General features: G+C 45.5%; 1 protein-coding gene across 1 annotated transcript; it reads left to right on the top strand.

The window, feature by feature from the left end:
- The first annotated feature begins 384 nt into the window (after nt 1-384).
- On the top strand, nt 385-23,183 carry SPCS2 (signal peptidase complex subunit 2). The gene is made up of 5 exons (XM_008149975.3): nt 385-504; nt 9,044-9,127; nt 9,714-9,874; nt 11,894-12,028; nt 22,455-23,183. Exons 1-5 carry the CDS (start codon nt 394-396, stop codon nt 22,639-22,641), a joined length of 678 nt encoding a protein of 225 aa, XP_008148197.1. The 5' UTR covers nt 385-393; the 3' UTR covers nt 22,642-23,183.
- Nucleotides 23,184-24,922: the final 1,739 nt, after the last annotated feature.

Raw genomic sequence — 24,922 nt, 5'->3', positions numbered from 1 at the left:
CCCCTCACGCAAACTAAGTTTCCAGCCGCACCGGCCTCCGGCGTCGCTTCCGCCTCCGAGGCGTTCGAGGGGGCGACCTCCCGGTCAGGCGGGATGCGCGCCTGCGAGTCTCCCGGGGATCTCGGAGCAGCTCCACGGTGGCGCCTGCCACTACCTCCTCTACTCCTTAGTAACCGCGACGCGGCGGCTAGCCCTCTGGGCAGCAACCGGCAGCCGGCGCGTCTAACTACTACAAATCCCAGCAAGCCCCGCGGCCACTTCTGAGGGCCACCTCGCGTCAGCCCGCCGCGAACTACGGATCCCGATGGGCTCCGCGCGGCACGTCACGCCGTGGGCTTCAGCCAATCGGCTTCGGACAAGTAGGAGTGGGAGGGAGACGCCTAGGCAGACAAGATGGCGGCGGCTGGACAGGGCGGGAGATCTGGTGGTGGCGGAGGCAGTAGTGGGGCTGGCGGTGGCTCTAGCTGCGGGACAGGCAGTGGCCGCAGCGGCTTGTTGGATAAGGTGAGGACACAGTTCTGGGGGACAGTCCAGGCCAGCGGAGGCCTGGGAGGCGGCGAGCCAGCCTTCCCATCCCCGCCCCCCTTTTCTTCAGAGGTGTCTCGGGGGCGGGGAGTACTGGTCTGGCACACCAGGGGAACCCCACGGGCGCTTACAGCCCGCTCGCTCCAGACCCGGGCTCTTTCCTCTCTAGGTCTGCTTTCCTTCTCGGGAGTGCTCCTGGTCCTTAATGCTGGTCACCACAGCTTCTTAGGATAACCTGATTATCTCCGCGTTTCTACGCGGCCGTCGCTTTTCCTCGGTGGTGTTGGGGCTCCTGTTCCATGTGCCCATTTCACCGATGGGGAAAACTGAAGCCCGAAGGAATGAAAGCATCTGCTGGAAGTCCATAGTCCCTAAACTCCCCACCACGACTGCCACCCTTGCGTATCGCTAAGGATTCAAGTTTTTAGGCGTTTTATCACAGATACCCCGAATACTGAACTTAATTGAGTATTGACTTCCCCTGCTGGGCCGACAGGAAGCCTTTAAGATTTATTTTTTCTCTCGCCATCTTCACCCTCCCCCCCCCCCCCCCATTTCCTCCTCTTTCTGCCTCCCAAGTGCCCGGTGAATCGAATTCGCGAGTTTGCTGCTTGTTCCTGCTTTGCCTCTTCCCCCCTCCGCCCAGACACGTTTTAAAAAACTACGGTCCTAGCAACAAGGGTTGAAAAGAAAAGAAAAAAAAGGGAAAACTCTCTTCTTGGGTTGTTCCTTCTTGTCCTTTGCCTAGCATAGCATCTTGGAAGAAACAATTGCATAGAGATCTGCGTCCTAGTAGTGGTTCTGCCTCCGATTAATTAGTTGTGTGACCTTGAAATATGCTTATTCTTCCTATGTATGTCCTCATCTGTGAAAGGAGGGTTTACTAGCCTTAAGGTTCCCTTCAGTTCTGTCATTGTAGGGCCCTGGGCCAGTTGGATGAGAAATGTTAAGCCTGGGTCTTTAATATAGTAAGTAGTCAGTGTTTTTTTTTTACTTTCATTGAAAACAGCTTTCAGACTTCCCTGTGCCTAACACATGGTAGGTGCTGAAGAAATGAATACGTATCAAATCGAGGGGTCCTGATCTTTTTGCTTCTCTTTTGGTGTCATCCGATTTGAATTACATAATTCTCACACTCTCAACCCTTCTTAAGGGACAGAATGTGTTCTGGGGGTTGGGTTCAGAGCAGATTGCTCTGAAACATGTGAAAATGTTGGGAATTGATGGTCATTTTCACACACAAATCCTGCCTTCCTGCTGGGTGAGCACCTTACTGCCTCTGCTCATCCTATTGACTGCTTTTGCCTTTCCCTCTATTGGGAGTACCACCAGCAAACATTAAGCATGGGCATTCTGCTAAGGTAGTGATTACTGAAAAGTATATATGGCATCATTGTGTTATTGAAAGAACCTGGATTTGGGGGTCATCAGATTTGGGCTTTGAAGTAGCTACTTTCAGACTGTAGGAATGCTTTGTTAACCTCACTAAGCCTCCTTTTCTTCATCTGAAGTGTTAGGGGTTTGGGGAGAACCAAATGATAAGCATTAACGATCTCTATAACCTATAGTGTCTAATACAAATGTGTGATGGCATAGGAATAAATCAAGAATCCTATTGTCAGAAAGTACTCAGTATTGCTGAGTATCAGACATGGGATACCCAGAATATTAAACATAGACGTTTTTGGTGTATTTAATTGTGTACTTTTTACAGAAGTTCAAATGAGAGAGGGAAAATGATCCCTGAGATCTAATTGATAAGGGGGTAAGGCCCCAGGGGATGACCTCTTGTCTGAAGTGGAGCTGGGACTTTATTTGGGGGGAGAGTGAGGGAAGGCATATACCAGTTAATGTCCTTGAGCAAAGGTACACAGATGGTGCCTGATGTTTCTTAGGTAGTGAGTTGATTGTACAGTTCTGTAAGAAACCTGTAGTGACAGGATTGAAGAGGGCATGGGCCCTAGCTAGCTTGGCTCAGTGGATAGAGTGTCAGCCTGCAGCCTGAAGGGTCCAGGGTTCGATTCCGGCCAAGGGCACATGCCTGGGTTGCGGGCTTAATCTCCAGTAGAGGGCGTGCAGGAGGCAGCCAGTCAATGACTCTTATCATTGATGTTTCAGTCTTTCTCCCTCTCCCTTCCTCTCTGAAATCAATACAAATAAATAAATAAATAGGTCATGGATTGTTTGAAGTAGTAGCAGGAAGCTGTTGAAGGTTTTTGAGATTAAAGTGCGTTTAGGAAAATTATTCAGATAGTTTGGAGAGGTAAAAATTAAAAGCCTTCTAGTAAGGCCTTATACCATAGTAGTTTAAAGGGTTTAATGTAAAATGAAAGACAAGTTTAAGTTCTAGTGCAGCATGTTAAAAGCTGCATGGCTTTGGATAAGTTACTTGGTATTCCTGAACTTAAATTTTCTTATGTAAATATTGTGGATGCTCATCCTCCTATATAATAAAAGCCTAATATGCAAATTGTCCCCTCGGGCGGTCGTTTGACCAGGAGACCAGGAATTCCACTCCTTGCTATGATGTGCACTGACCACCAGGGAACAGCACGGAACAGCAGGTGTCGGTGATGCTCTGAGACCTCTCGCCGGCTACCTGGGGGCGGGGGTGATGGGGACAGAGGTGTGGTGAGGATGCAGGGTGTCCACCGAGCTCGCCCTCACTCCCCCTGCTACCCTCTCCCAGGACAGTAGGGCTCATGTGCCTGGGAAGCCCCATGCTTAGGTGCCAGGGGCCTGTGAGGAGCCCGCCTCCCACTGGAGTGGCCTCTGGCCTCTTCTGGGTGAGCCAGGCAGCAGCCACCAGGACCACAGGGCCAGTTGGGCTCCTGTGGGTTTGCTCAGGAGCCAGTCTGGGAAGCAGGCCGGGAGAGAGTGCACTGCCCACCTGGCTTCCATGCTGCGCCACTGGGTGGCCCAGAGGCCCACACTGTGCACAGCCTGCATCTCCTCATGGGGACTCGGGCACCGTGACTCAGGTGGAGTGGGGCACGCAGGGGCTGGGGGCCCAGGTGCTGCCCAGAGCCCAGAGTTCAGCTGGGACCTGCCCTTCCACATCAGACGCTTGTGCTTCGATCACCGGCCAGGCCTAGGGACCTCACCCGTGCATGAATTTCTTGCACCGGACCTCTAGTATATACATATTACAGGCTTGTTGTAAATATTAAATTGTATAATATTGGTAAATGTTCCTTGTAAAGGGCTATAAAAATAGAATGACAAGGTGATGAGAACCCCCAACTTGAATAACAGAAGTAGGCGAAAATAGACAAAGGAACACTTGGCAGAATTAACCAAGAAGTGAGATAGAAATAAGTCAGGAGCTGTTTAGGCACTTTCGGAAAACTTCTTTTCTGCCGTACATTGAGTTATTCCCCTTCTGAATTCTCTAGCATTCATGGCACATGGGAATGAAAAAATAAATCAGGAGCTGTTTAGGTACTTCCTTTTGGAAAACTTCATTGCTGCCTTACATTGAGCTGTTCCCCTTCTGAATTCTCTAGCATTCATGGCACATGGGTATTAAGCTGACACTTAATGTGACATACTGTCTTGTATTGTTATGCCAATTTGTATTTGTCCATTTTCCCATGAGGTTCTAGAGTAAGTACTTGCAGTAGTGAATTAAACAGAGAAAAACTTCAGATCTGCCACTTCAGTCTTCAGAAACAGTCTTAGAAGATGGTGCCTCAAGTTGTCTGAAAACTGAGGGTACTGTGGAAGAGAACATAGGAAAAATATTCTCACTGGAACAAGATCTGAATGAATAGAGAAACTTTTGCTATGTGGGAATGAGAGGCTTACAGTATCTTTGATTTGTCTTGATTTTTGGAGGGTTTTTATTTTATATCCTCCAGCTGTAATTTTACTTGCCATAAACAAATATAATAAAGCAATGCAAGGGTACTTATAGCTTTCCCTACCAGTGGTGGCGAACCTATGACACGCGTGTCAGCACTGACATGCGTAGCCATTTCTGATGACACGCGACCGCTGAGGCGGCCGCATGCCAAGGATGAAACATTTGCGAAATAATGTTTTTTCCTCAAAGTGACACACTACCCGAGTTATGCTCAGTTTTTTGGCGAAGTTTGACACACCAAGCTCAAAAGGTTGCCCATCACTGCCCTAGGCAGATGTGAATTTCTGTTCCAGCGAAAATGACTTTAAGAACAAAACACTTCTAGTTTCCTGGTCTTAAAAATAGGTATGCAAATATAATCTGAACTCCATCATAGAATAACTTAGATCATTGCAAAAAGTTATTTTGCCCAAAATACACCAAAGCATTTTGTTCTGCCTAGCAGACTATAAAGAAAAGTTGCTTGCCTAATTTGTTTTGACTATTAAAATTAATATGTTGTATTAAATCATTCTTTCCAGAAACTAAACCCTTTTCTGTCTCCTGACTGGATTTGTTTTGGCTATTAAACTGTGGTATTAAACCATGCTTTCTAGAAGCTATATCTAGACCCTTTTAACCTCATAGCTGGATTTCTGTCTCTTGGTTAGATTATCAGCTTAATCTTAAAGTCCAGCTTTTGTGACTTAGTAATTGAGAACACAAGCTCTGGAACCAGGCCATCTGTCTTTGAATCCTGCCTGCCACTTACCAGGTATGTTCTTGGGCAAGTTAGTAAATCTGTTTATATCTGTTTCTTCATCTGCAAAGTGGGGATGATTATAGCATTTACCTTAAAAGGTGGTGTCTGGCACATAGTAAGTACTCAACAAAATACATGTAGCTACTGCTAACTAGCAGTTATTCTGGGTATATTCACTTTCTTAAAATATTTTTTATAACATGATATGGAGACTGTCTACATCAGACCCCCTTGGGATCCTGGTTAAAAATACAGATTTCCGAACCTCGTTCCAGACCTGAATCTGATTCTCTAGAGGTGGGGCCTGGACATCTGCATGTTTTCATACATACTATTTATTTCCTCTACATTTTAACAATTCTGGGTTAAGAACTGCTGTCCTAGATGACTTTTTAAATCTCTTCTGGTTCAGACATCTTAAGTTTTTTTATTAGTTTATTAACTATTCTGCTTAATCATTAGTGTTTTCTCTAAAATGCTTGTAATGAAGAGATCTTGAAGCTCATCTGTTCCAACCTCCTCATTTTGTAGACATGGATACAGTTGGAGAGGGGAAAAGAAGCAACTTGCCCAAGACCACACAGTGCGTTAGTAACAATCCGGAACCTGGCTTCCCCAGTTCTCAGTCAGTTCTCTTACCTTAGTATGTTGCCTCTCATTCTGGAGCAGGCCATGTGCTAGCTAATATAGTAGTGGAAAGAGCATCTGTTTTGAGATTGGAAGACTTGGGCTTAAGCCTTGGCTTTGTCACCTACCAACCATGTTTCCTCTGTTACTCTCAGTGATGGTATCTTAGTTTGTCAGACTTCTGCATGGTATACTTGTATCCTGACCCAGCTCTGACAAAGACAATGAACAGTTTTATGGCATTACTGTAAGTGTGTGTGTGCTTAAAGAAGCAAAGTGCTGTCTTGGTCTGTTTTGCTCAGTGGTTAGATCATTGGCCCCCACACACTAAAGGGTCAAGGGTCAATTTCCAGTCAAGGGCACGTACCTGGATTGTGGGTTTTACCCCTGGACCCGGTCAGGGAGGCAACCAATCGATGTGTCTCTCTCCCATCTATCGCTCGCTCGCTCTCCCTCCTGCCTCTCTTTTACTCTCTCTGAAAATCAATGGAAAAAATATCCTCAGGTGAGGATTAAAAACAAAAAAAGAAACAAGGTGCTGGCTTTTTTAACATAGTGTTGCAAACTAAAATTTAATAGTATCTCAAAACTCCTTGTTTTTTACTTCAAATTTAAAAGCATTTTTTGTCAAAGGACACTATCAAGAAAGTGAAAAGACAATTTATAGAATGAGAAAATATTTGCATAATATATATCTAACTAGAGGCCTGGTGCACGAAATTCGTGAACAGGTAGGGTCCTTAGGCCTGGCCTGCGATCAGGGCCCATCTGTGGGGCGACTGGCGGGGCAATCGGGGGGGGGGGGGGAGCACTGGCACCCACCTTTGGGGTCTGCAGACAGCTCCTGCATTGAGCATCTGCCCCCTGGTGGTCAGTGCGCGTCATAGCGATGGGTCGTTCTGCCAATTTGCATATTAGGCTTTTATTATATAGGATAAGGGTCTAGTGTCTAGACTATATAATCTTATATAACTCAATAAAAAGACAGCCCAATTTTAAAAAGAATAAAAGATGTGAATAGCTCCACAGAAGATATATAGATGGCCAATAAGCACATGAAAAGAAGTTCAACATATTAGTCATTAGAGAAATTCAAATCAAAACCACAATGAGATACTATTTCACACCCACTAGTCTGACTATAATTTAAAAAAAATATATATATATATATATTGTTGGTGAGGATGTGGAGAAATTGGAACCCTTTTACATTGCTGGTGGGAATGTCAAGTGATTCAGCTACTTTGGAAAACAGCATATTAGTTCCTCAGAAAGTTAAACATAGAGTTAACATATGACTCTGCATATTCCACTTCTAGGTATAAACCCAAAAGAATTGAAAATATAAGTCTTGCATGAAAACGTATGCAAATTATAATAGCAACATTCTTCGTAATAGCCAAAGGGTAGCTGCAACCCAAGTATTCCCCAAGTATTTGTTGACAGATGTACTAGTATGTATAAACAAAATATTGTATATCCAGGCAATAGAATATTTGGCTATACAAAGGAATGAGGTACTGATACCCATTACAACCTGGATGAACCTTCAATACATTATGTTGAGTGAGAGAAGTCAGTCACAAAAGGCTGCATATTATATGATTCCATTTAGTATATAAAATGTCTAGAAGGGGCAGATCCATGCAGACAAAAAGTAGATGAGTGGTTGCCAGGGCTGGAGGGAGGCTGGGAGGGGAGTGACTGCTTATGGGTATGAGGTTTCTTTTTTGGGTGACGGGTGTATTCTGAAATTAGATAGTGGTGATAGTTGCACAACCTTGTGAGAATAATTTAAAAAACTACTGGATTGTACATTTTAAAATGGCAAGTTTTATAGTATGTGAATTGTATTTTAATTTAAACTCTTTTTTAAAATCTTTATAGTGCTTACTGAGTAACCTATGAAGCTTCAAATTATTAATATTATTATTAACTGCTTATTCACCATTTTGTAGCTCAGTGATATCACAGAAGTTAATAACTTCCATTTGCCCAGGTCCCTTTTTTGGCTATTGTCTGCACCATTTCTCTGCTGTGGCCTCCCTCTTGTGAAATCTCAATAGTAGTTTTTCATATTACTCAACCTTTCAGTAGTATTTGACTCATTGGTCACTTCGTTCTTGACATGCTTTCTTTATGTAGCTTCAAGAACACTTCTTGCTCTTGGTTTTCTCCCACCTTCACTCGTCTCTCTATCATTTATTTATTTATTTATTTTGTTTATTTATTTTTTTAGTCTTCTTCCTGGCCTATAAATATTGGCAAGTCTCTGGCCCTCTTCTCTATCTACACTCATTTCAAAGAGATACCCAGTGTCATGGCTTAAATATAATCTGTAAGTTGATGACTTCCACATTTATATTTCCAACCTGGACCTCTCTGAGCCCTAGACTTATATATCCAACTGCCTACTTGCCATCTCCACTTAAATGGTCTAATATATATTTCTATTTTGTATATGATAAATATATAATAATTACTGCTATAAATACTGCTACGTTTATAGACTTGTATATTATTTCATGTTGATGTGGATATGGAAAAGTGTCCAGAAGTGGGAACTTGAATCCAAGGTGCTAAATTGTCTTCTATAGGTGTAACATTTTGAATTTCTGCCAACAATGTGTAAGAGAATCACTTTCCTCTAAGTAGCACAGTATTTGGTAACCTTTCTCAACCTCTGCAGATGAGGGAAATTGAAGCAGGGTTTGTCCAAAAGTCACAACTCACTAGTGATATAACTTGGTTTTTAATTCAAAATGTTCTTTCCAACAGATTACATTGGATTGGCTGATTTCCTATAGTTAAGACATGCTGGTAAAACATAAAAGTTGTTTGCTGATGAAGATACTAGTATATTAAAGGAGACCTTCCTCATTTTATTAGTGTCTGAAAGTTCATAGATAAATATTTTCTGAATTTTGTGGTCACAAATGAAAGGATAACCAAGTGGAGATCTTTTCTATGCTCACATTTGGATAGAACAGGAATGGGATATGTGAGTTCACACTGTAGTCTCTGTAGCCCATGTAAATGTTCTGGTTTTGGGCTTATAGATTTTTGACTTCTCAGCATGGAGACTGGCAACATCCTGAGCATAACCTGATTCTAGTGACCCTAGTCTCCTTCACCTTCATTTCTAAGTGTTCTGTCTTTTAGATGTCCAACATCGGAAGAGAAAGAGTAAATGGTACTGTACTTAAGAATGCCTTTAAGGAAGTAGTTCATTTTACTTTCAGTAAGATGCCATATTTCTTGATGTACAACTCTTTATTTTACAGTGGAAGATTGATGATAAGCCTGTAAAAATTGACAAATGGGATGGATCAGCTGTGAAAAATTCTTTGGATGATTCTGCCAAAAAGGTACTTTCTTGAGGTGGGGGTCTATTAGTGTGTGTACAGCTGATGGCTCATCTGCAGGATCTTTTTCTTCTGTCATTTGGAATGACCTTAGTTTTCCAGTGTTAGGAATTGAGCCAGAAAGCAGTTTCTAAATTCCTTACAGTGTATGTGGGGGAGCGTGTGTAAAAATACAAATGTTAGTTACCTAACGCCCCTCTTCAAGTTCTCTAACATTTCAGTTTCAGAAAGCTACTAATCTGTTGTTTTTAGGTTAATTAGTTAAGAGCCAAGAAGGTTGAGGGAATATAACACATTCATCCATGATTGGTCATCTCTCTAATTAAAAAGGGAAAATAAAATTTTAGTTTCATTCCAGAGAATAAGTTGAGGATTTTAAAAAATGTATGAGAAGTTGATGAACTTTTTCGCTGGGATCTGTTATAAACAGCTTGAGTCCGTTTGCTTGGAACGATAAAATTCTGATTAGAAAGAACTACTTGGTAATTTATATGATTCCAATATAACTTTTATCATGGAAATTAAGAATAAAAGCAGATTCTAGGAAGGAAGCATTCCTGTTAGCTTGATTCCTTGTTCTTCTCACTAGGTACTGCTGGAAAAGTACAAGTATGTGGAGAATTTTGGTCTAATCGACGGTCGCCTCACCATCTGTACCATCTCCTGTTTCTTTGCCATAGTGGCTTTGATTTGGGATTATATGCACCCTTTTCCAGAGTCCAAGCCTGTTTTGGCGTTGTGCGTCATATCATATCCTTTTTTTATACTCAGGTTTGTTTTCTAGTGACTATTTTAAAATCTTTACTCTTAACCTCCCTGTTTCCTACAAAAGACAAACTTTGATCTGGGTGTCTGCTAATGTTAGAATTTAATATCAGCTATGGGAATCTATAAATTTATCTAGTAATTATCACTGACATTTTAGATTTAGTATGTTTTATTTTATCTTTAACTAGAGGCCTGGTGCATGAAAATTCATGCACCGGAGGGGGTGTCCCTCAGCCTGGCATGCCCCCTCTCACAGTCTGGGAGCCCTCAAGGGCGGGAGGCGACCCGGCGATCAGGCGACACCCCATCACACCTCTGCTGCTGCCACTGCCGGCAGCGCAAGCCTCGGCTGGCCCTGGTTACCTGAGCCTTGGGCAGCCCTGGGCGGCTGGGCAGCTGCCATTCGAAGCTTGCCTACACCTTGGGCTGGCCCTGGGCAGCTGGGTAGCTGACACCTGAGGCTTGCCTGCGCCTCGGGTGTCGGCTGGGCAGCTGCTATCCGAGGCTTGCTTGTACCTTGAGCTGGCCCTGGGCGGCTGGGAGGCTGAGGGGACTGGGGGACTCTGGAGGCCGGAGGCAGGTGTGCGGAGCGGCCGGGCCCACCTGGGGATGGGCCCGGCCTTGCTGCGCGCCTGCCACCCCGGCGGGGCTGAGGGGACTGGGTGCCACCATCTTGTGGCTGTGGGCACCGCCGTCTTTGAGGGCGGCACAGTCAATTAGCATATTCCCTCCTTATTGGCTGTGGGCGCTGCCTTCTTTGCGATGACGTGAGGGTCAATTAGCCTATTCCCTCTTTATTAGATAGGATTCTATTTAGTTATTAATAGAGGTCATAATCCAAGTGTGAGCACCTGATAGCAAAACACAATGATGACTAGCTCTTCTTATTTCTAGTCTAGAACTTCTCCCATTAGACCAGGTTGCTTTAAGCCACTCATTCCAGGATATTAGGAAAGGATCAGATTTTGAAGGTTAGGTCTGTGTCAGGTTTCCTTGAAGCTGAGAGGCTGGACTGGGAGTTACTGAGCATGAGGTATATAGGTGGTGTTTGTGTGACCGTGGAAATAACCTATTGTGGAACTAGAGAAACCTAGGTTTGAAATCCAGGTTGTTTTGTAATCTTGTGCTAATAAGAACTCCTTTTTGGAACTGTTTGAATGTTACTTATTTGTAAATATGGGTAATATATACTCAGAATTATCATTTTGGTAGGCAGTTTATTTTTCTTAACAGTGTTACCACAATCTGAAATATTTCTAAAATCTTCACTTCAGGAATTTCTCTTCAAAGGTATTTTGCAAACCATTTAATAAATCAGGTTCTGGTCAAAAATGGTATTATTCAAATTGATCCCAAATCATAGTCCCCAGATGTGGCATCTACAAATCATCCCATTATGAAATTTTTCACTATACTTTCCTGCCTCTCATGGTCATAAAATTTAAATTATACAGTGTATACAAAGCTATTATGCCAATTTCTGGCACATAATAGGTTCTCAGAATAGTAGTTAATACTGTCAAAAACTGAATATAATAAGTTCTATGTATATGAAGTAATTGTTCTTATAGTAAACTAATCTAAAGTCACTTCTCTTTTATTGCCTCATCAAATTGGTTGAGTTCGGTTAAGTTCACTGTGATTATTAGTTTTGTATTTTAGAAATAAGCACAAGTCTTGGCAAACTAGGTGTTATCATTGAACAGAAAAGATAAGAGCTGGTTTATGCCCTTCCCTTTTGAAGTTTATGCCCTGTCCTTTGAACAGAAAAGATAGCTGGTTTTCTTTCTTCCCTTTCCAAGTTCCCCTTTGAAGTATTCTAACCTGAGAGCCTTGCTTCTCTTGGTACATAAACATAAGGATGAAAATGAAATGGCTAAATATTCAGGGTTTTTACAGCAAGACAGAACTCTAGTAGTTTTTGTAGCTCTTGCTTTCCAATATGTGTTAGTCCTCTTTTGTGAATATGTTTGTGTGTTTTCCCCTTAACCTTATTCGAACCTATTTTGTGATGATGGGGATCCTGACCATTTATACCTCATATAAGGAGAAGAGCATCTTTCTCGTGGCCCACAGGAAAGATCCTACAGGAATGGATCCTGATGATATTTGGCAACTGTCCTCCAGTCTCAAAAGGTATGACTATCCTCACAGATTCTTAAATCCTGGTGTTGGCTTTTCTCTGGGTATTGAGTCATTATCAGCAACAGACTATTGTATGCCTACTCTATGCAGATCATACTAGTCATGTAAAATGAAGAAAGGATTATGAATGATCTATAAAGTTTTTCTTAGCATTGCAGTTCTGATGTTGCATTATCACAGATATGCTCTGAGGATAAACTCTGGGAAAAAGTACTTTGGTGGAGAATGAAGAATGATTCTCTTTTTCCTGTGGCTAATTAACTGAGTCAGTTAGGGTGCAGAATTATAAAGGCCAAAGGTTTAAAGTCAGTTATCTTTGAAGAATCTCATTAGCTTCCATTTCTTCTTTGCAATCAGGAATCTCTGAAGCAATGTGCCAGGCAACTCAGAGAAGGAAAATTCAGTCTGTTTCTGACCAGCAGTAGGTATAACTTTGTCCAGCTGACAACTGAGATCTTTCTAGGTATCTAGAATAGGGTTCAAATTCCAGCTCATCTCTTTCCAGCTGTGTGACTTCTGGTATGTCATGTAAACTATGAGCTTTAGGAGGGTCAAAAATGACTTGTAGAGTTGTTCAGAAGACGAGATACTAGTTATAATAATAGCAAATTTCTATTGAGCATGTAGTGGTTATTGTGCTAAGTGCATTATCTCATATAAACCTTAGAACAACTCCTTTTTAAAATAAGAATACAGGCCCAAAGAGTTCGGTTAATTCTTTCAGGGTCATACAGCTCAAAAGTGAATTCTAGCAGGTATTCCAGCCCACGCCTGAGCCAAGAATTCATGCTCCTTTTTTTAAGACTTTTTACTTTATTTTTTTAGAGATGAAGGAAGGGGTGGGGGGAGAAACATCAATATGAGAGCAGAACATCGATTGGCTACTTCCTGCACGCCCCCTACCAGGGATCGAATCACAACCCAGGCATGTGCCCTGACCGGGAATCAAACTGGCAACCTTTTGGTGCACAGGGTAATGTCCAACCAACTGAGCCACATCAGCCAGGGTAGAATTCATGCTCTTAGTCATAATCCTAAAAACATGGTACAGTTTCTAGCATATAGTAGGCTCTCAAATTACAAGTACAGTTATTCACAAATAGAAGGTAAGTGCAGCATCATTGTAAAAAAGCTTCTCATTACCAACTTGTTGAGATGCCTGTGAGGAGAAGCAGACCTTCCTTCTGATGTTGCAGCTGAGTTCTTATCTCCTCCTGGCAGAGCTCACTGAAACATAGCTGCAGAATTCTAGACCCTAATGTCATCTTGATTTCATTATTTTCATTCTGACTTGTGTTTTTTAAGCAGCTTTATTGAAATATAATTCACACGCCATACAGTTTCCCATTTAAAGTGTATACAGTTCAATGGTTGCTAGTGTATGTATAGATATTTGCAGTTGTCACCACAATCAATTTTAGAACATTTTCATCACCTCACAAAGAAAGCCTGTACCCTATCCTCCCATTCCCCACAACCTTAAGTAACCACTATTCTACTTTCTGTCACTATAGACTTTCTTGTTTTGGATATTTCATATGAATGAATCTTATAACATGTGTTTTCTTTTGTGACAAGCTTCTTTCACTTAGCCTAATGTTCTCAAGGTTCATCTGTGGTGTAGCATGTGTCAATATTTCATTCCTTTTTATGCTGAATAATGTCCCACGGCATGTATTTTGCTTGCCCATTTATTAGTTGGTAGACATTTGAGTTGTTTCCATCTTTTGGCTGTTATGAATAATGGTGCTCTAAACATTTGTGTACATTTTTTGTGTGGGCATGCATTTTCCTTTCTTAGGTAATATAACTAGGAGAGGAATTGCTGGATCCAATTTTAACTCTTAAAATTGGTTGAGGAAATGACAAGATTGTTTTCCAAAACAGCTGCACCATTTTACAATTCCACTAGCATTGTATAAGGGTTCTGATTTTTCCATATTCCCTGCTGAATTTTACCAACTGCCACGTTATTGGTGCCTGTGGAGAGGAAATAATGCCACCCCTTTTCCTTCTGATTGCAGTTAAATATAGACCCACTTCTCTTTCCTTGAAGAAAACTTCTGGTTCATTGGCACTCTCTAACATAGCTCTTTCCAGAAATCTTAGTGGATGATTATTCTAGTACTTCAGCCTCTCAGTTTTATTTTCTCTTTTCTGATTATCTTGTTTTCTACCAAGTCTTTTTTTTCCCCCGGAGAGGGAGAGAGAGAATCATTGATTAGCTGCCCCTGCATGCTCCACACTGGGGATCGAGCCTGCTACCCAGGCATATGCCCTGACCGGGAATTGAATTTCATAGGTCGATGCTCAACCACTGAGCTATGCCGGCTCAGCTAGCTCAACCAAGTCTTAAGCACTTATTTCCCTGGTCATATACTAGACCTAGCTATTACTGATAGGTAAGTACCTTCAATAATTCAGTTTTAAGTATCCCACTCTCTGGCCACTGCTTTATCTCCTTGTAGTTCTCTTGTCCTAACAGTTCTTCAGCTCCATTGGCTTCCCTTGAGCCTGTCACCTTTTCACTTCACTGTCCCTCTTCCCCTCATTTTCTCCTTACCCATCTTAGGTTCCATGGCATTTCTATAGTCCAGTTACTCTCTCACAGAGGATCTTTCATACCTTCTCTATCTTCGAACCTCCTTCTCTCCTCCTGCACCTTTACTCTCAGCCTCTTTTGTTCCTGAGAAGATAGAAGCAACCGGAAGTCTCGCATCATTACCTGCTCATCATATTCCGCTTTTCTAAGTTCCTGTCTGATGCTGCCTCTCCATTTGTCCACTAGATTCTTTTTTTTTTTTTTTAAATTTCTTTATTGATTAAGGTGTCACATATTTGTCCTCATCCCCCCATTCCCATCCCACCCCTCTCCCCACGCATGCCCCAATCCCCTGTTGAACTTAACCGTTGGATAGGCTTATATGCATGCATACAGGCCCTTTGGTTGAACTCTCCCCCTCCCCCCACCCTCCCCCTCCCCTCCGCTATCCTCCCTCTGAGGCCCGATAGTCCGATCGATGCCTCCTTGCTTCTGGTTCTGTTCTTGTTCCTCAGTCTATGTTGTTCATCATTTCCCCTAGATGAGCGAGATCATATGTCACTAGATATATACTAATAAGAACTGAATGTGAGACGAGCAATAATAGTTATGCTGACAGGCAAATGAATCAATCTGTAGCGAGCTTCCCCCTGGACCAACAGTTCTTTTGAGACCCAATTTCAATGTCCAGTAGTTCCTTATGTGTACATGTCAGCACTGACCCCTCAGCTCTGGATGGTGGACAAATGGTGGTAATGGAGGTCCGACTCCCTCTGGTTTGGTCTCGGCCGAACCCAGGGGCACGGCGTCACCCGGATTAAGGGGCACGTGGCCTCACCCATACCCAAGGGGCGCGTGGTCTCACCCGGGCCTGGGACCCAGCCTCACCCGGATGGATCCAGGGGCGCATGGCCTCACCCGGACCCAGGATCTGTCTTCACCCGTACCCAGGGACGCTAGGCCTCTCCCAGACCCAGGGGCACGTGGCCTCACCCGGGCTTAGTTGCACAAGGCCTCACCTGGATCCAGGGACACATGTTCTCACCCGGACCCAGGGACGCTTGACCTCTCCCAGACCCAAGGCCACTTGGGCTCACCCGGGCCTAGTTGCACGAGGCCTCATCCGGATCCAGGGACACATGGTCTCACCCGGACCCAGGGATGCTTGGCCTCTCCCAGACCCAGGGCCACTTGGGCTCACCCGGGCCTAGGTGCACGAGGCCTCACCCGGATCCAGGGACACATGGTCTCACCCGGACCCAGGGACGCTTGGCCTCTCCCAGACCCAGGGCCACTTGGGCTCACCCGGGCCTAGGTGCACGAGGCCTCACCCGGATCCTGGGACACATGGTCTCACCCGGACCCAGGGACGCTTGGCCTCTCCCAGACCCAGGGCCACTTGGGCTCACCCGGGCCTAGGTGCACGAGGCCTCACCCGGATCCAGGGACACATGGTCTCACCCGGACCCAGGGACGCTTGGCCTCTCCCAGACCCAGGGCCACTTGGGCTCACCCGGGCCTAGGTGCACGAGGCCTCATCCGGATCCAGGGACGCATGGTCTCACCCGGACCCAGGGACGCTTGGCCTCTCCCAGACCCAGGGCCACTTGGGCTCACCCGGGCCTAGGTGCACGAGGCCTCATCCGGATCCAGGGACGCATGGTCTCACCCGGACCCAGGGACGCTTGGCCTCTCCCAGACCCAGGGGCACGTGGCCTCACCCGGGCCTAGGTGCACGAGGCCTCACCCGGATCCAGGGACACATGGTCTCACCCGGACCCAGGGACGCTTGGCCTCTCCCAGACCCAGGGCCACTTGGGCTCACCCGGGCCTAGGTGCACGAGGCCTCACCCGGATCCAGGGACACATGGTCTCACCCGGACCCAGGGACGCTTGGCCTCTCCCAGACCCAGGGGCACGTGGCCTCACCCGGGCCTAGGTGCACGAGGCCTCATCTGGCTCCAGGGACACATGGTCGCACCCGGACCCAGGGACGCTTGGCCTCTCCCAGACCCAGGGCCACTTGGGCTCACCCGGGCCTAGGTGCACGAGGCCTCACCCGGATCCAGGGACACATGGTCTCACCCGGACCCAGGGACGCTTGGCCTCTCCCAGACCCAGGGGCACGTGGCCTCACCCGGGCCTAGGTGCACGAGGCCTCATCTGGCTCCAGGGACACATGGTCGCACCCGGACCCAGGGACGCTTGGCCTCTCCCAGACCCAGGGCCACTTGGGCTCACCCGGGCCTAGGTGCACGCGGCCTCACCCGGATCCAGGGACACATGGTCTCACCCGGACCCAGGGACGCTTGGCCTCTCAGACCCCGGGGCACGTGACCTCACCCAGGCCTAGGTGCACGAGGTCTCACCCGGATCCAGGGACTCATGGTCTCGCCTGGACCCAGGGGTGTGTGGGCTCTCCCAGACCCAGGGGCGCTTGGCCTCGCCCGGGCACGGGATCCAGCGTCATCCGGGTCCAGGGGCACATGGCCTCACCCGGACCCGGAGTCCGGCCTCACCTGGACCCAGGGGCATGTGGCCTCACCTAGACCCAGGGACGTGAGGCCTCACTTATACCCAGAGGCGTGTGACCACACCCTAGCCCAGAGGCGCGCAACCCCGCCCGCACCCGGGTCTCAGCGGGGCCCCGTCTTCCCGATCCCAATTCCTGCCGGTCAATCCCCCCTCAGCAATTCCCCTGGCCATCCTTCCAGAGCTCCAGTATAGCTGCTGCAGAACTCGTCGGGCGGCGGCTCGGCGAAGCTCCGGTGCGCCCGGTGCATGGCGGTGGGCCGGTCTGGCGTCGCTGCGTCGGCCCTTGGGTCTGCATAGGTGGCCGGTCGCCGAGCATGTGCACCTGGCCGCTTCCGGGGCGTTGAGATTCTTGACGGACTCGGAGGTCAGCAAGCGCGGAGTCTCCCACCCCATGTCTCATAGGGGCTCGTCTGTCCGTGCTTGGCTGCCAGTGGAGCCGTCCCCTCAGCCGGAGACCGCCGGGGGAACTGCGCCGAGCACGTTCCAGGCCGCTGTTGTATCGCCTGAGCCATAGTTCTTTTGTGTCGCCTGAGCTGTAGTTCTTAAAGTGTGGTCTTTGGGTCACCGGCATCAGCTTCATCCCACATACCCCTCTTTTATTCTAGTTGTAGAGCATCTACTCAGCCAGCCCTATGGTGGTCTTGGATGGTGTCTGCTCTGCTCTCTTGTCATAGTCTCAAAGTTGTTGTGGTAGGCAACAATCAGGCTTCCGCCCTATGCCTCCATCTTGGTCCTCCTTTGTATAGTTAAGTCTTGATTGTTGTTGGTGTCACTGGGGGGGCTCTCTTTGTCTATAAAGGAAGAGTTGCTGTGCAGGAGACACGTTTATGGGCCGGGTCTTGGTGCAGCAAAGCTTTGGCGCTCACTGAATATTCCTGTTGAATGTGTCCCTTATGCACGTTGTTGAAATCTGGTTTCATCTCCCACAGACCACTAGATGCCCTCGTTTCTGGGTCTCCAATGGGGTGTAGATCAGCTACTGCCTTAGGCACTCAGCAAGGATTACAGCAAAAACTGTAGTTTCTTCCTCCTGTCTGAGTGGCCCTGGAGCAGTCCGACTAGAACAGCAGTTCATCTGGTCCGCTGCCAGAGAGCAGGCCACCCACATGCATAAGCCGTTGCTTGGGGCGCAGGTGTGCCTGCAAGACTTGCGGGGCAGGTCTTCAAAACGTGCAGGGCGGGTCCCAGGGCGGGGTCTCAGGGCGCCAACAGGCCATGGTGCGGCGAGCCGCGATGGCTGTGAGTCTGGTCCTTCTGCCTTCCACGTATCTAAGTCTCCTCGTTCCGCACTCCAGCGCAGCAAACACTGATTGCTGGGCGCACCTCCGCAAGAGTCCCGCCTCTCCCCGCAGGCATCTGGGTCTCCCGCGGTTCGCCAGAAGATGGATTTCAGGGTGATGGAGAGCTAATCTCCTCTGGGTTTGGAACAAAAGCCCCTTTCCCCCGCCACCAGCCAGACCCACGCGCCTCCACACCTCATCCCCTCCGATTTCGCTGGGTGCGAGGCAACAGAACAGCCTTTAACCTCCGCCGCCATCTTTTTCAAACTTCCCAATTTGTACTTCTTAATCCCTTCATTTCAGTCAACTCTACTGAAGTCTAGCGCCGCCGGGAGGTGCACGGAAAGGGCGCCCGGGCCTCCGTCCGGTGCGCGGTGCTTGCGTCCCGCGGAACCAGGCGCGCGAGGGCCGCGAGGCGGGGACGGGCGCTGGGCGGCCGCCGAGCTCCAGGCACCGCCATCGCCGCGTTCCGGGCGTCGCCGCCGCGGCGTCCCCCCAATTTGTACTTCTTAATCCCTTGAATTCAGTCAACTCTACTGAAGTCTAGCGCCGCCGGGAGGTGCACGGAGAGGGCGCCCGGGCCTCCGTCCGGTGTGCGGGGCGCGCGGCCCGCGGTACCAGGTGCGCGGGGGCTGCGTGGCGGGGACGGGTGCTGGGAGGCCGCCGGGCTCCGGGCGCCGCCGCTGCGGCGGCGTCCCCAGCGTCCCGGGCCGGGCGGCCTGCGGGGGCGGCGGAGTTGCGAAAGTGAGTGAGTTTCCCAGGGTTTCGCCCGGAATGGGGTTCAGTGCAATCGGAGCCGGCTCTCAGCGCACTCCGGAGCCTTTATCTCCTTCCTGCCAGTGAACGCCGGCCAGGTCATCAGCCGCCCCTTCCTCTCCGGTTCCATCCTCCCCGCAGGCGCGTGTGCTCGTGTCTCCGCCTGTTTCTCCATACCTTAGGCTTTTACGGCTTCCCCGACTGTCCCCGTGGCCTTCTCCTTCCCCCCAGCTGTGGGCATTTCAGTCCACCAACTTTCCTGTGGTTCTGGACGATGTCCGTTCTGACCTCTAGTTGTATTTTTGAAATTGTTGTGCCCGGCTGCAGGTTAGGTGTTTAACCTATGGCGCCATCTTGGTTCCTCCTCCACTAGATTCTTACCCCTTCTCATTGACTTGATGTTTCTCCTTCTGCTGAATTATTCTTTCTAACATACAAACACGCTGTAATTTCTCCCAACTAAAAAAGTTGTTTTCTTTCTCCTTACTCTTCTCGCACATTGTTCTCATTTCTCTGTCCCCTTTTCTTCTTCTCCCATTATCTTCTGATCTGCTCCTCTTCACTTCTCTTTCCTCATTGTACTTGACCTATCAGCAGCATTTGACACAGTGGATCACTCTCTCCTTGTTATACTTTCTTTTTAAAATAGGCTTCTAGGATACCATAATCTTCTAATTTTCTTCTTACCGTAATGTCGGTTTCTTAGTCTTATAATTCTTCATTATTCCCTTTCTCTAAATTTGAGATACGACCAGTGCTTGTTCCTAGCACCTCTTCTCTATTTTCACTCACTAAGTGTAATCTTATTATACTTTCAATACCATCTATATGATGATCTTTAAATCTGAGTTTTCATACTAGCCCTCTACTCTGAATTCCAAATGTATCCCAGCTTTCTATTTAACACTGGATCTTAATGAGCATCTCAAAATGAACACATCTAAAACATAACTCTGCTATCCCTCATTTAAACCTACCTCAATAAATGGCAACGCCATCCTTCTGATTACTTAGGTCAGAACTCTGGAATCATTTTGACTTCTCTCTCTCAGTTCTTCCAACAAATCCTGTCAGCCCTACCTTCTAAATATATTCAGTCTGACCACTTAACATCTCCACTGCTACCATCATCTCTCAATTAGGTTACTGTAATAATGTCCTAATGGACCTCTGCAGCTGCTCTCCCTGCCTGTAGTCTATTCCCAGTACAACAGGCAGAGTGATCATTTTAAAACTTAAGGCAGATCAACTCAATCCTCAGCTCAAAACCCTTACTCATAGGAAAAAAAACTAAAATCTTAAGCATAGCTTAGAAATCCATACTAATTTTTTTTCTGCATCCCATACACATATGCAAACACACCCCTCATCTCTTGTGGCTTTTAGCCTCCTACTCTATTATGTTCTTTCTTATTGGTCTCTTTTCTGTTCTTCACACATTCCAGGCATGCTCTTGTCTCAGAACCTTTGCATTTGCTGTTTCCTCTGCCTGGGATAGTCTTTTTTTCAGGTAGCTTGTTTTATTACCTTCTTTAGGGCTTTGCTCAGGCATTGTATTTTTTTACTTTATTGTTGGTTTCCTTACACACACTAAAATTCCCAAAGACAGGTTTGTCCTTGTGTTCACTGCTCTATATCCTTAGCATGTAAAACTGCCTGACATGCATAGTTGGGGCTGAATAAAATATTATTGAATTAGTGATTATTTCTAAAATGCATTAGACACAGCTCATTAGATCATGTTCTGCCATCAAAGTCATGGAACTGCCAATGGAACTGGATCCAAAAGTCCAAATATTGGTGTGATATCAGCAGTAGTTGGTCAGAGCTTGAAAAAAAAGTCTTCACTCCTAGCTCTCCAGGTGTGACAAATAACTGGCTAGATGACAGTTTTTAAGTTATGATTTTTTTTTAGCACTGGTTAATGATAGGCACTTTTAACCATGACAGTGATCCTGAAAAGTAGGGGGTAGTTTTCCTATTTTAAATGCACAGAAACAGGCTAAAACAACTGCTTCCTTTAAAGATACTACCAGCCTGACAATCCAGAATCTGCCCTAATAAATGGAGGCAGAAACAGGTGGGAATAGGGGAAGACTGTCAGCCCGCCAAAGTTTGATGTTATAAACCTTTTTGAATGGATGGAGATAGTAAAGGCCTTCAAGATTCCTTAAGGTGTAGCTAAGGAATCTCTAAGAGTTCATGGAGCAAAAGACATCCCTTGCCTAGCATCAGGGTAGAACATGGAGCTAGATTGATTACACAGTCTAAGGACTGAGCAGCCTGGAATTGGGGAGCATCTGTGAAAACAAAGGTTCTTCATTTACTTATAAAAATGTGATTGCCCAACAAGTGCCAAGCTAAGAATAGAATACAAAAAAGACAAACATTTTGCCCTCAAGAATCTTTGAGTCCAGTGAAGAATACAAAAAAAATAAAAAAAGAAAGAATACAAATACATAAACATTATTTCTATAGGTAATTTTATTGATAGCATGGGAGCCTATCATTGAACTTGGCATATGATAGGCACTCAGTATTTGACTATTGATTGATGGTGCTGTGCAAGACAAAGGGGAAGACATCTGACCTAATTTGGGAAGGCTTTCTCAGAGAAGATTAAGACCTGATATTAACAAACTAGAGGCCCGGTGCATGACATTTGTGCACTGGGGGTGGGTGTCCCCTAAGTCTGGCCTGCTCCTTCTCAGGGAGCAGGCCTAAGCTGGTTGGCAGACATCCCCCAAGGGGTCCTTAGCGCTGCCTCGGAGGCAGGAGAGGTTCCCGCCACCACCACTGTGCTCACCAGCCATGAGCCCAGCTTCTGGCTGAGCGGTGCTCCCCCTGTGGGAACGCACTGATCACCAGGGGCAGCTCCTGCATTGAGCATCTGCCCCCTGGTGGTCAGTGCGTGTCATAGTGACCTGGCTTTCTGCTGTTCGGTCAATTTGCATATTAGCCTTTTATTATATAGGATGGGAACCAGTCAGTTGAGATTGGAGAGAAGTGGCTACTAGGAAGACCCATCTAGCATAACAAGTAACAAAGTTCAGAGGTGAGAGAAGATGTTCCATATGGCTTAACAGTTTATGACAAGAAAGATGAAGGACGTACACAGTAATTAAATCAGAGACACTAAACAACACCTATGAATCAGCATTTGTATCTTGAAGGCAGTTTTTTGAGAGAAATCTTTGTGTAGGCTTCTCACCTCTATTCTTTGAAAATACTTGGTGCTCTGCTATTACTGGGTGAATCTCTTCCTTTGTTTTTTTATGATTGTTGATTTATTGTTTTTGCTTAGGTTTGATGACAAATACACTCTGAAGCTGACCTTCATCAGTGGGAGAACAAAGCAGCAACGGGAAGCTGAGTTCACCAGGTCCATTGCTAAGTTTTTTGACCACAGCGGGACACTGGTCATGGATGCATATGAGCCTGAAATATCAAGACTTCATGACAGTCTTGCCACGGAAAGAAAAATAAAATAGCCAATTCTAAAAGCAGCCATCTTTTTGCAAGATCAGGCAAAATTATGGGGTGAGAAGGAAAGAAGCAATGTAAAAAATGTTAAATGTTACTGTTTTGTCCTGAAATTTAGTCCATTCTGGATAAATAGGATTTTCTATCTGAGATATGAGAAATTATAGCTCTGATATCTAGCTGTAGCTTCCTTGGTCTGCTGATTACACTGTTTTCATTTGCTTTTCTGGAGAAGCATTTTTGCTAAAAACTGAACAGACTTTCTCCTTTATATCTAGCAGAATAGTATAGCTTTGTGCCATGCAGCGTATTAAGACTCAGTTTTTAAAATTGTCAATCTGTTGTTAATTCCTGTTTCAATAGCTGTTTTAATTGTATCCTTAATTCAGGATACAATTACTTGTATACATCTTCACACACCATTTTTTGTGGTGTGTATATATCTGACGAGGCGAATTGGGGAAAAAACCCAGCTTTTTAATTTGTTTAAAATAGATCCTCTGCCTGTTACATTTTGTGTGCTCTTAACCGATTAAAGAAGCCAATGACATTTTTAGTTTTATATTGTCTATGCTTTTCACTAGTATATCCCTGTTGATTTGCTGATTTGTTTGTGTCCTTTATTAACTGCCATTTTCTAAAATTTTTTTCAATAAAAAGAAAGAAGATATGAAAAAATGGAGTTTTTGATGGTTAGTTTTGATGGAAGGAACAGAGCAGCAAGTGTTAACAGTCTTACTCTACCATAGGTTTCTTACATTCTAGACTGTTTTATTGGTCAGAGACCCCTAAGAACCTGTAGTGAGGAACTGGTAGCTTCCCAGTGATAACAATGACATTCAGTACTTACTTTGTCAGGTAGTGTACATGTATTAACTCAGTAATGCTCACAACCATCCTAAGAAGTAGGTATTATTATTATCCCCATTTTATAGCTTGAGGGAACTGAGACACAAAAGTTAGTGATAGAACTGGGATTTAAACCTGGGTAGTCTGGCTCCAAAATTGTGAACATCTTCTTTTCCAGTATTTTCCTACTGTGGCAGAGAAGAACTGAGCACTTGCCTAGATCCTGTGAGCTGTAAGGATATTGTCCCTCTATCCTTACAAAAGTATAATTCTCACTGAACCTAGTACCTAAAACCATATTCACTTTATAAAACATCACACTTATCACATTTTGCTCTTTGACTTGGGAATGTTGCCCCCTATCTAGTGTCACACCGAGGGGGTGTGGAACATCAACAGGTGGGAATTTTATTCCTGTCAAGCTGGGTAAGTCATGTGATTCTCTGAGCTTCTAGGGCCCTCTACCTCCACAACCCTTTTTAGATGATAGTTCTATTCTGTAAGCTATTCTGTCAGCTTTTGAAAGAGTGTAATTGGATAATTGTATTTTCACAATGAAGGAGTTAGAGTTATTGTTAGACACAGGGGTCCCAAGACTTGCATTTGTAGATAGGTAATAACCCTCTCCAAGATGATTTCTTGGAGTCTTGCATACTTGAATATACCTTTTTCTTTACATATATAAACATGTTATCTTCACTTTTAAAAAAAAAACTTTTACTTTCTATTGAAGGAAATGAGAAAATCACAGAGACAATGCATGATACTTGTTAAGGAAGAATGGCAACTATTGGTTTGTCTCATAGCCAACCCCATCCTATATTCTATCATGTCAACCTTAGATCCATTTAGAGACAAGAGTAAATGTCTCAAAATTTTTTTGCAATGGGCCTTGGCTGCTGTGAGGGAGCTTTGACCCTTTGGGGGAGCGTTCCCTTTGACAGACTCTTCTGGGAACCATTGATGAGTATTGAATAGTACTCTGCCTGGATTTGGTTTATAATGCTATTGAAGGTGATCCACTGACGAATGAGAAACTGCTGGGAGAGGCAATCTGTCACGAGCCCTGAGTATTCCACTTGGAAGACAACAGAGTGTCAAAACAAAGACACTCTTCTTCAGGACCACAAACCAGAAATGAATTATTGCTATTAATTGAACTGTCTGGGTCACTCATGTAGATGCCCTCAGTGGGGGCCGTTATTTGATGAGACCAACTGGAATCAAGCTGCTGCTGCTGAAGCCTGTACTAAGATTGTCACCATTGTTGCCTGGATCTATCATACCAAACGTGGCATTACACCCACCATAGTAGCCTAGGCACAAAGTAAAACAGTTATGTTTCTGATGCAGAGGCTACTGCTGCATGCCAGACTGTGACTCCTTTCAAAAGTCCTGTTTGTCTAGCCTTGAGTGAGACCACATAGCACAGGGTATGGC

Source organism: Eptesicus fuscus, chromosome 13, assembly GCF_027574615.1.
Source record: "Eptesicus fuscus isolate TK198812 chromosome 13, DD_ASM_mEF_20220401, whole genome shotgun sequence".
Lineage (NCBI taxonomy): Eukaryota > Metazoa > Chordata > Mammalia > Chiroptera > Vespertilionidae > Eptesicus > Eptesicus fuscus.
The sequence above is the reverse complement of the archived record's forward strand: the minus strand, read 5'-3'. Positions and strand labels throughout refer to the sequence as shown.

Coding starts and splice junctions, on each gene's coding strand:
- SPCS2 (XM_008149975.3), top strand. CDS start 394: ATGGCGGCGGCTGGACAGGGCGGGAGATCTGGTGGTGGCGGAGGCAGT. Junction 505..9,043: donor GCAGCGGCTTGTTGGATAAG/GTGAGGACACAG, acceptor TTTATTTTACAG/TGGAAGATTGATGATAAGCC. Junction 9,128..9,713: donor TGGATGATTCTGCCAAAAAG/GTACTTTCTTGA, acceptor TCTTCTCACTAG/GTACTGCTGGAAAAGTACAA.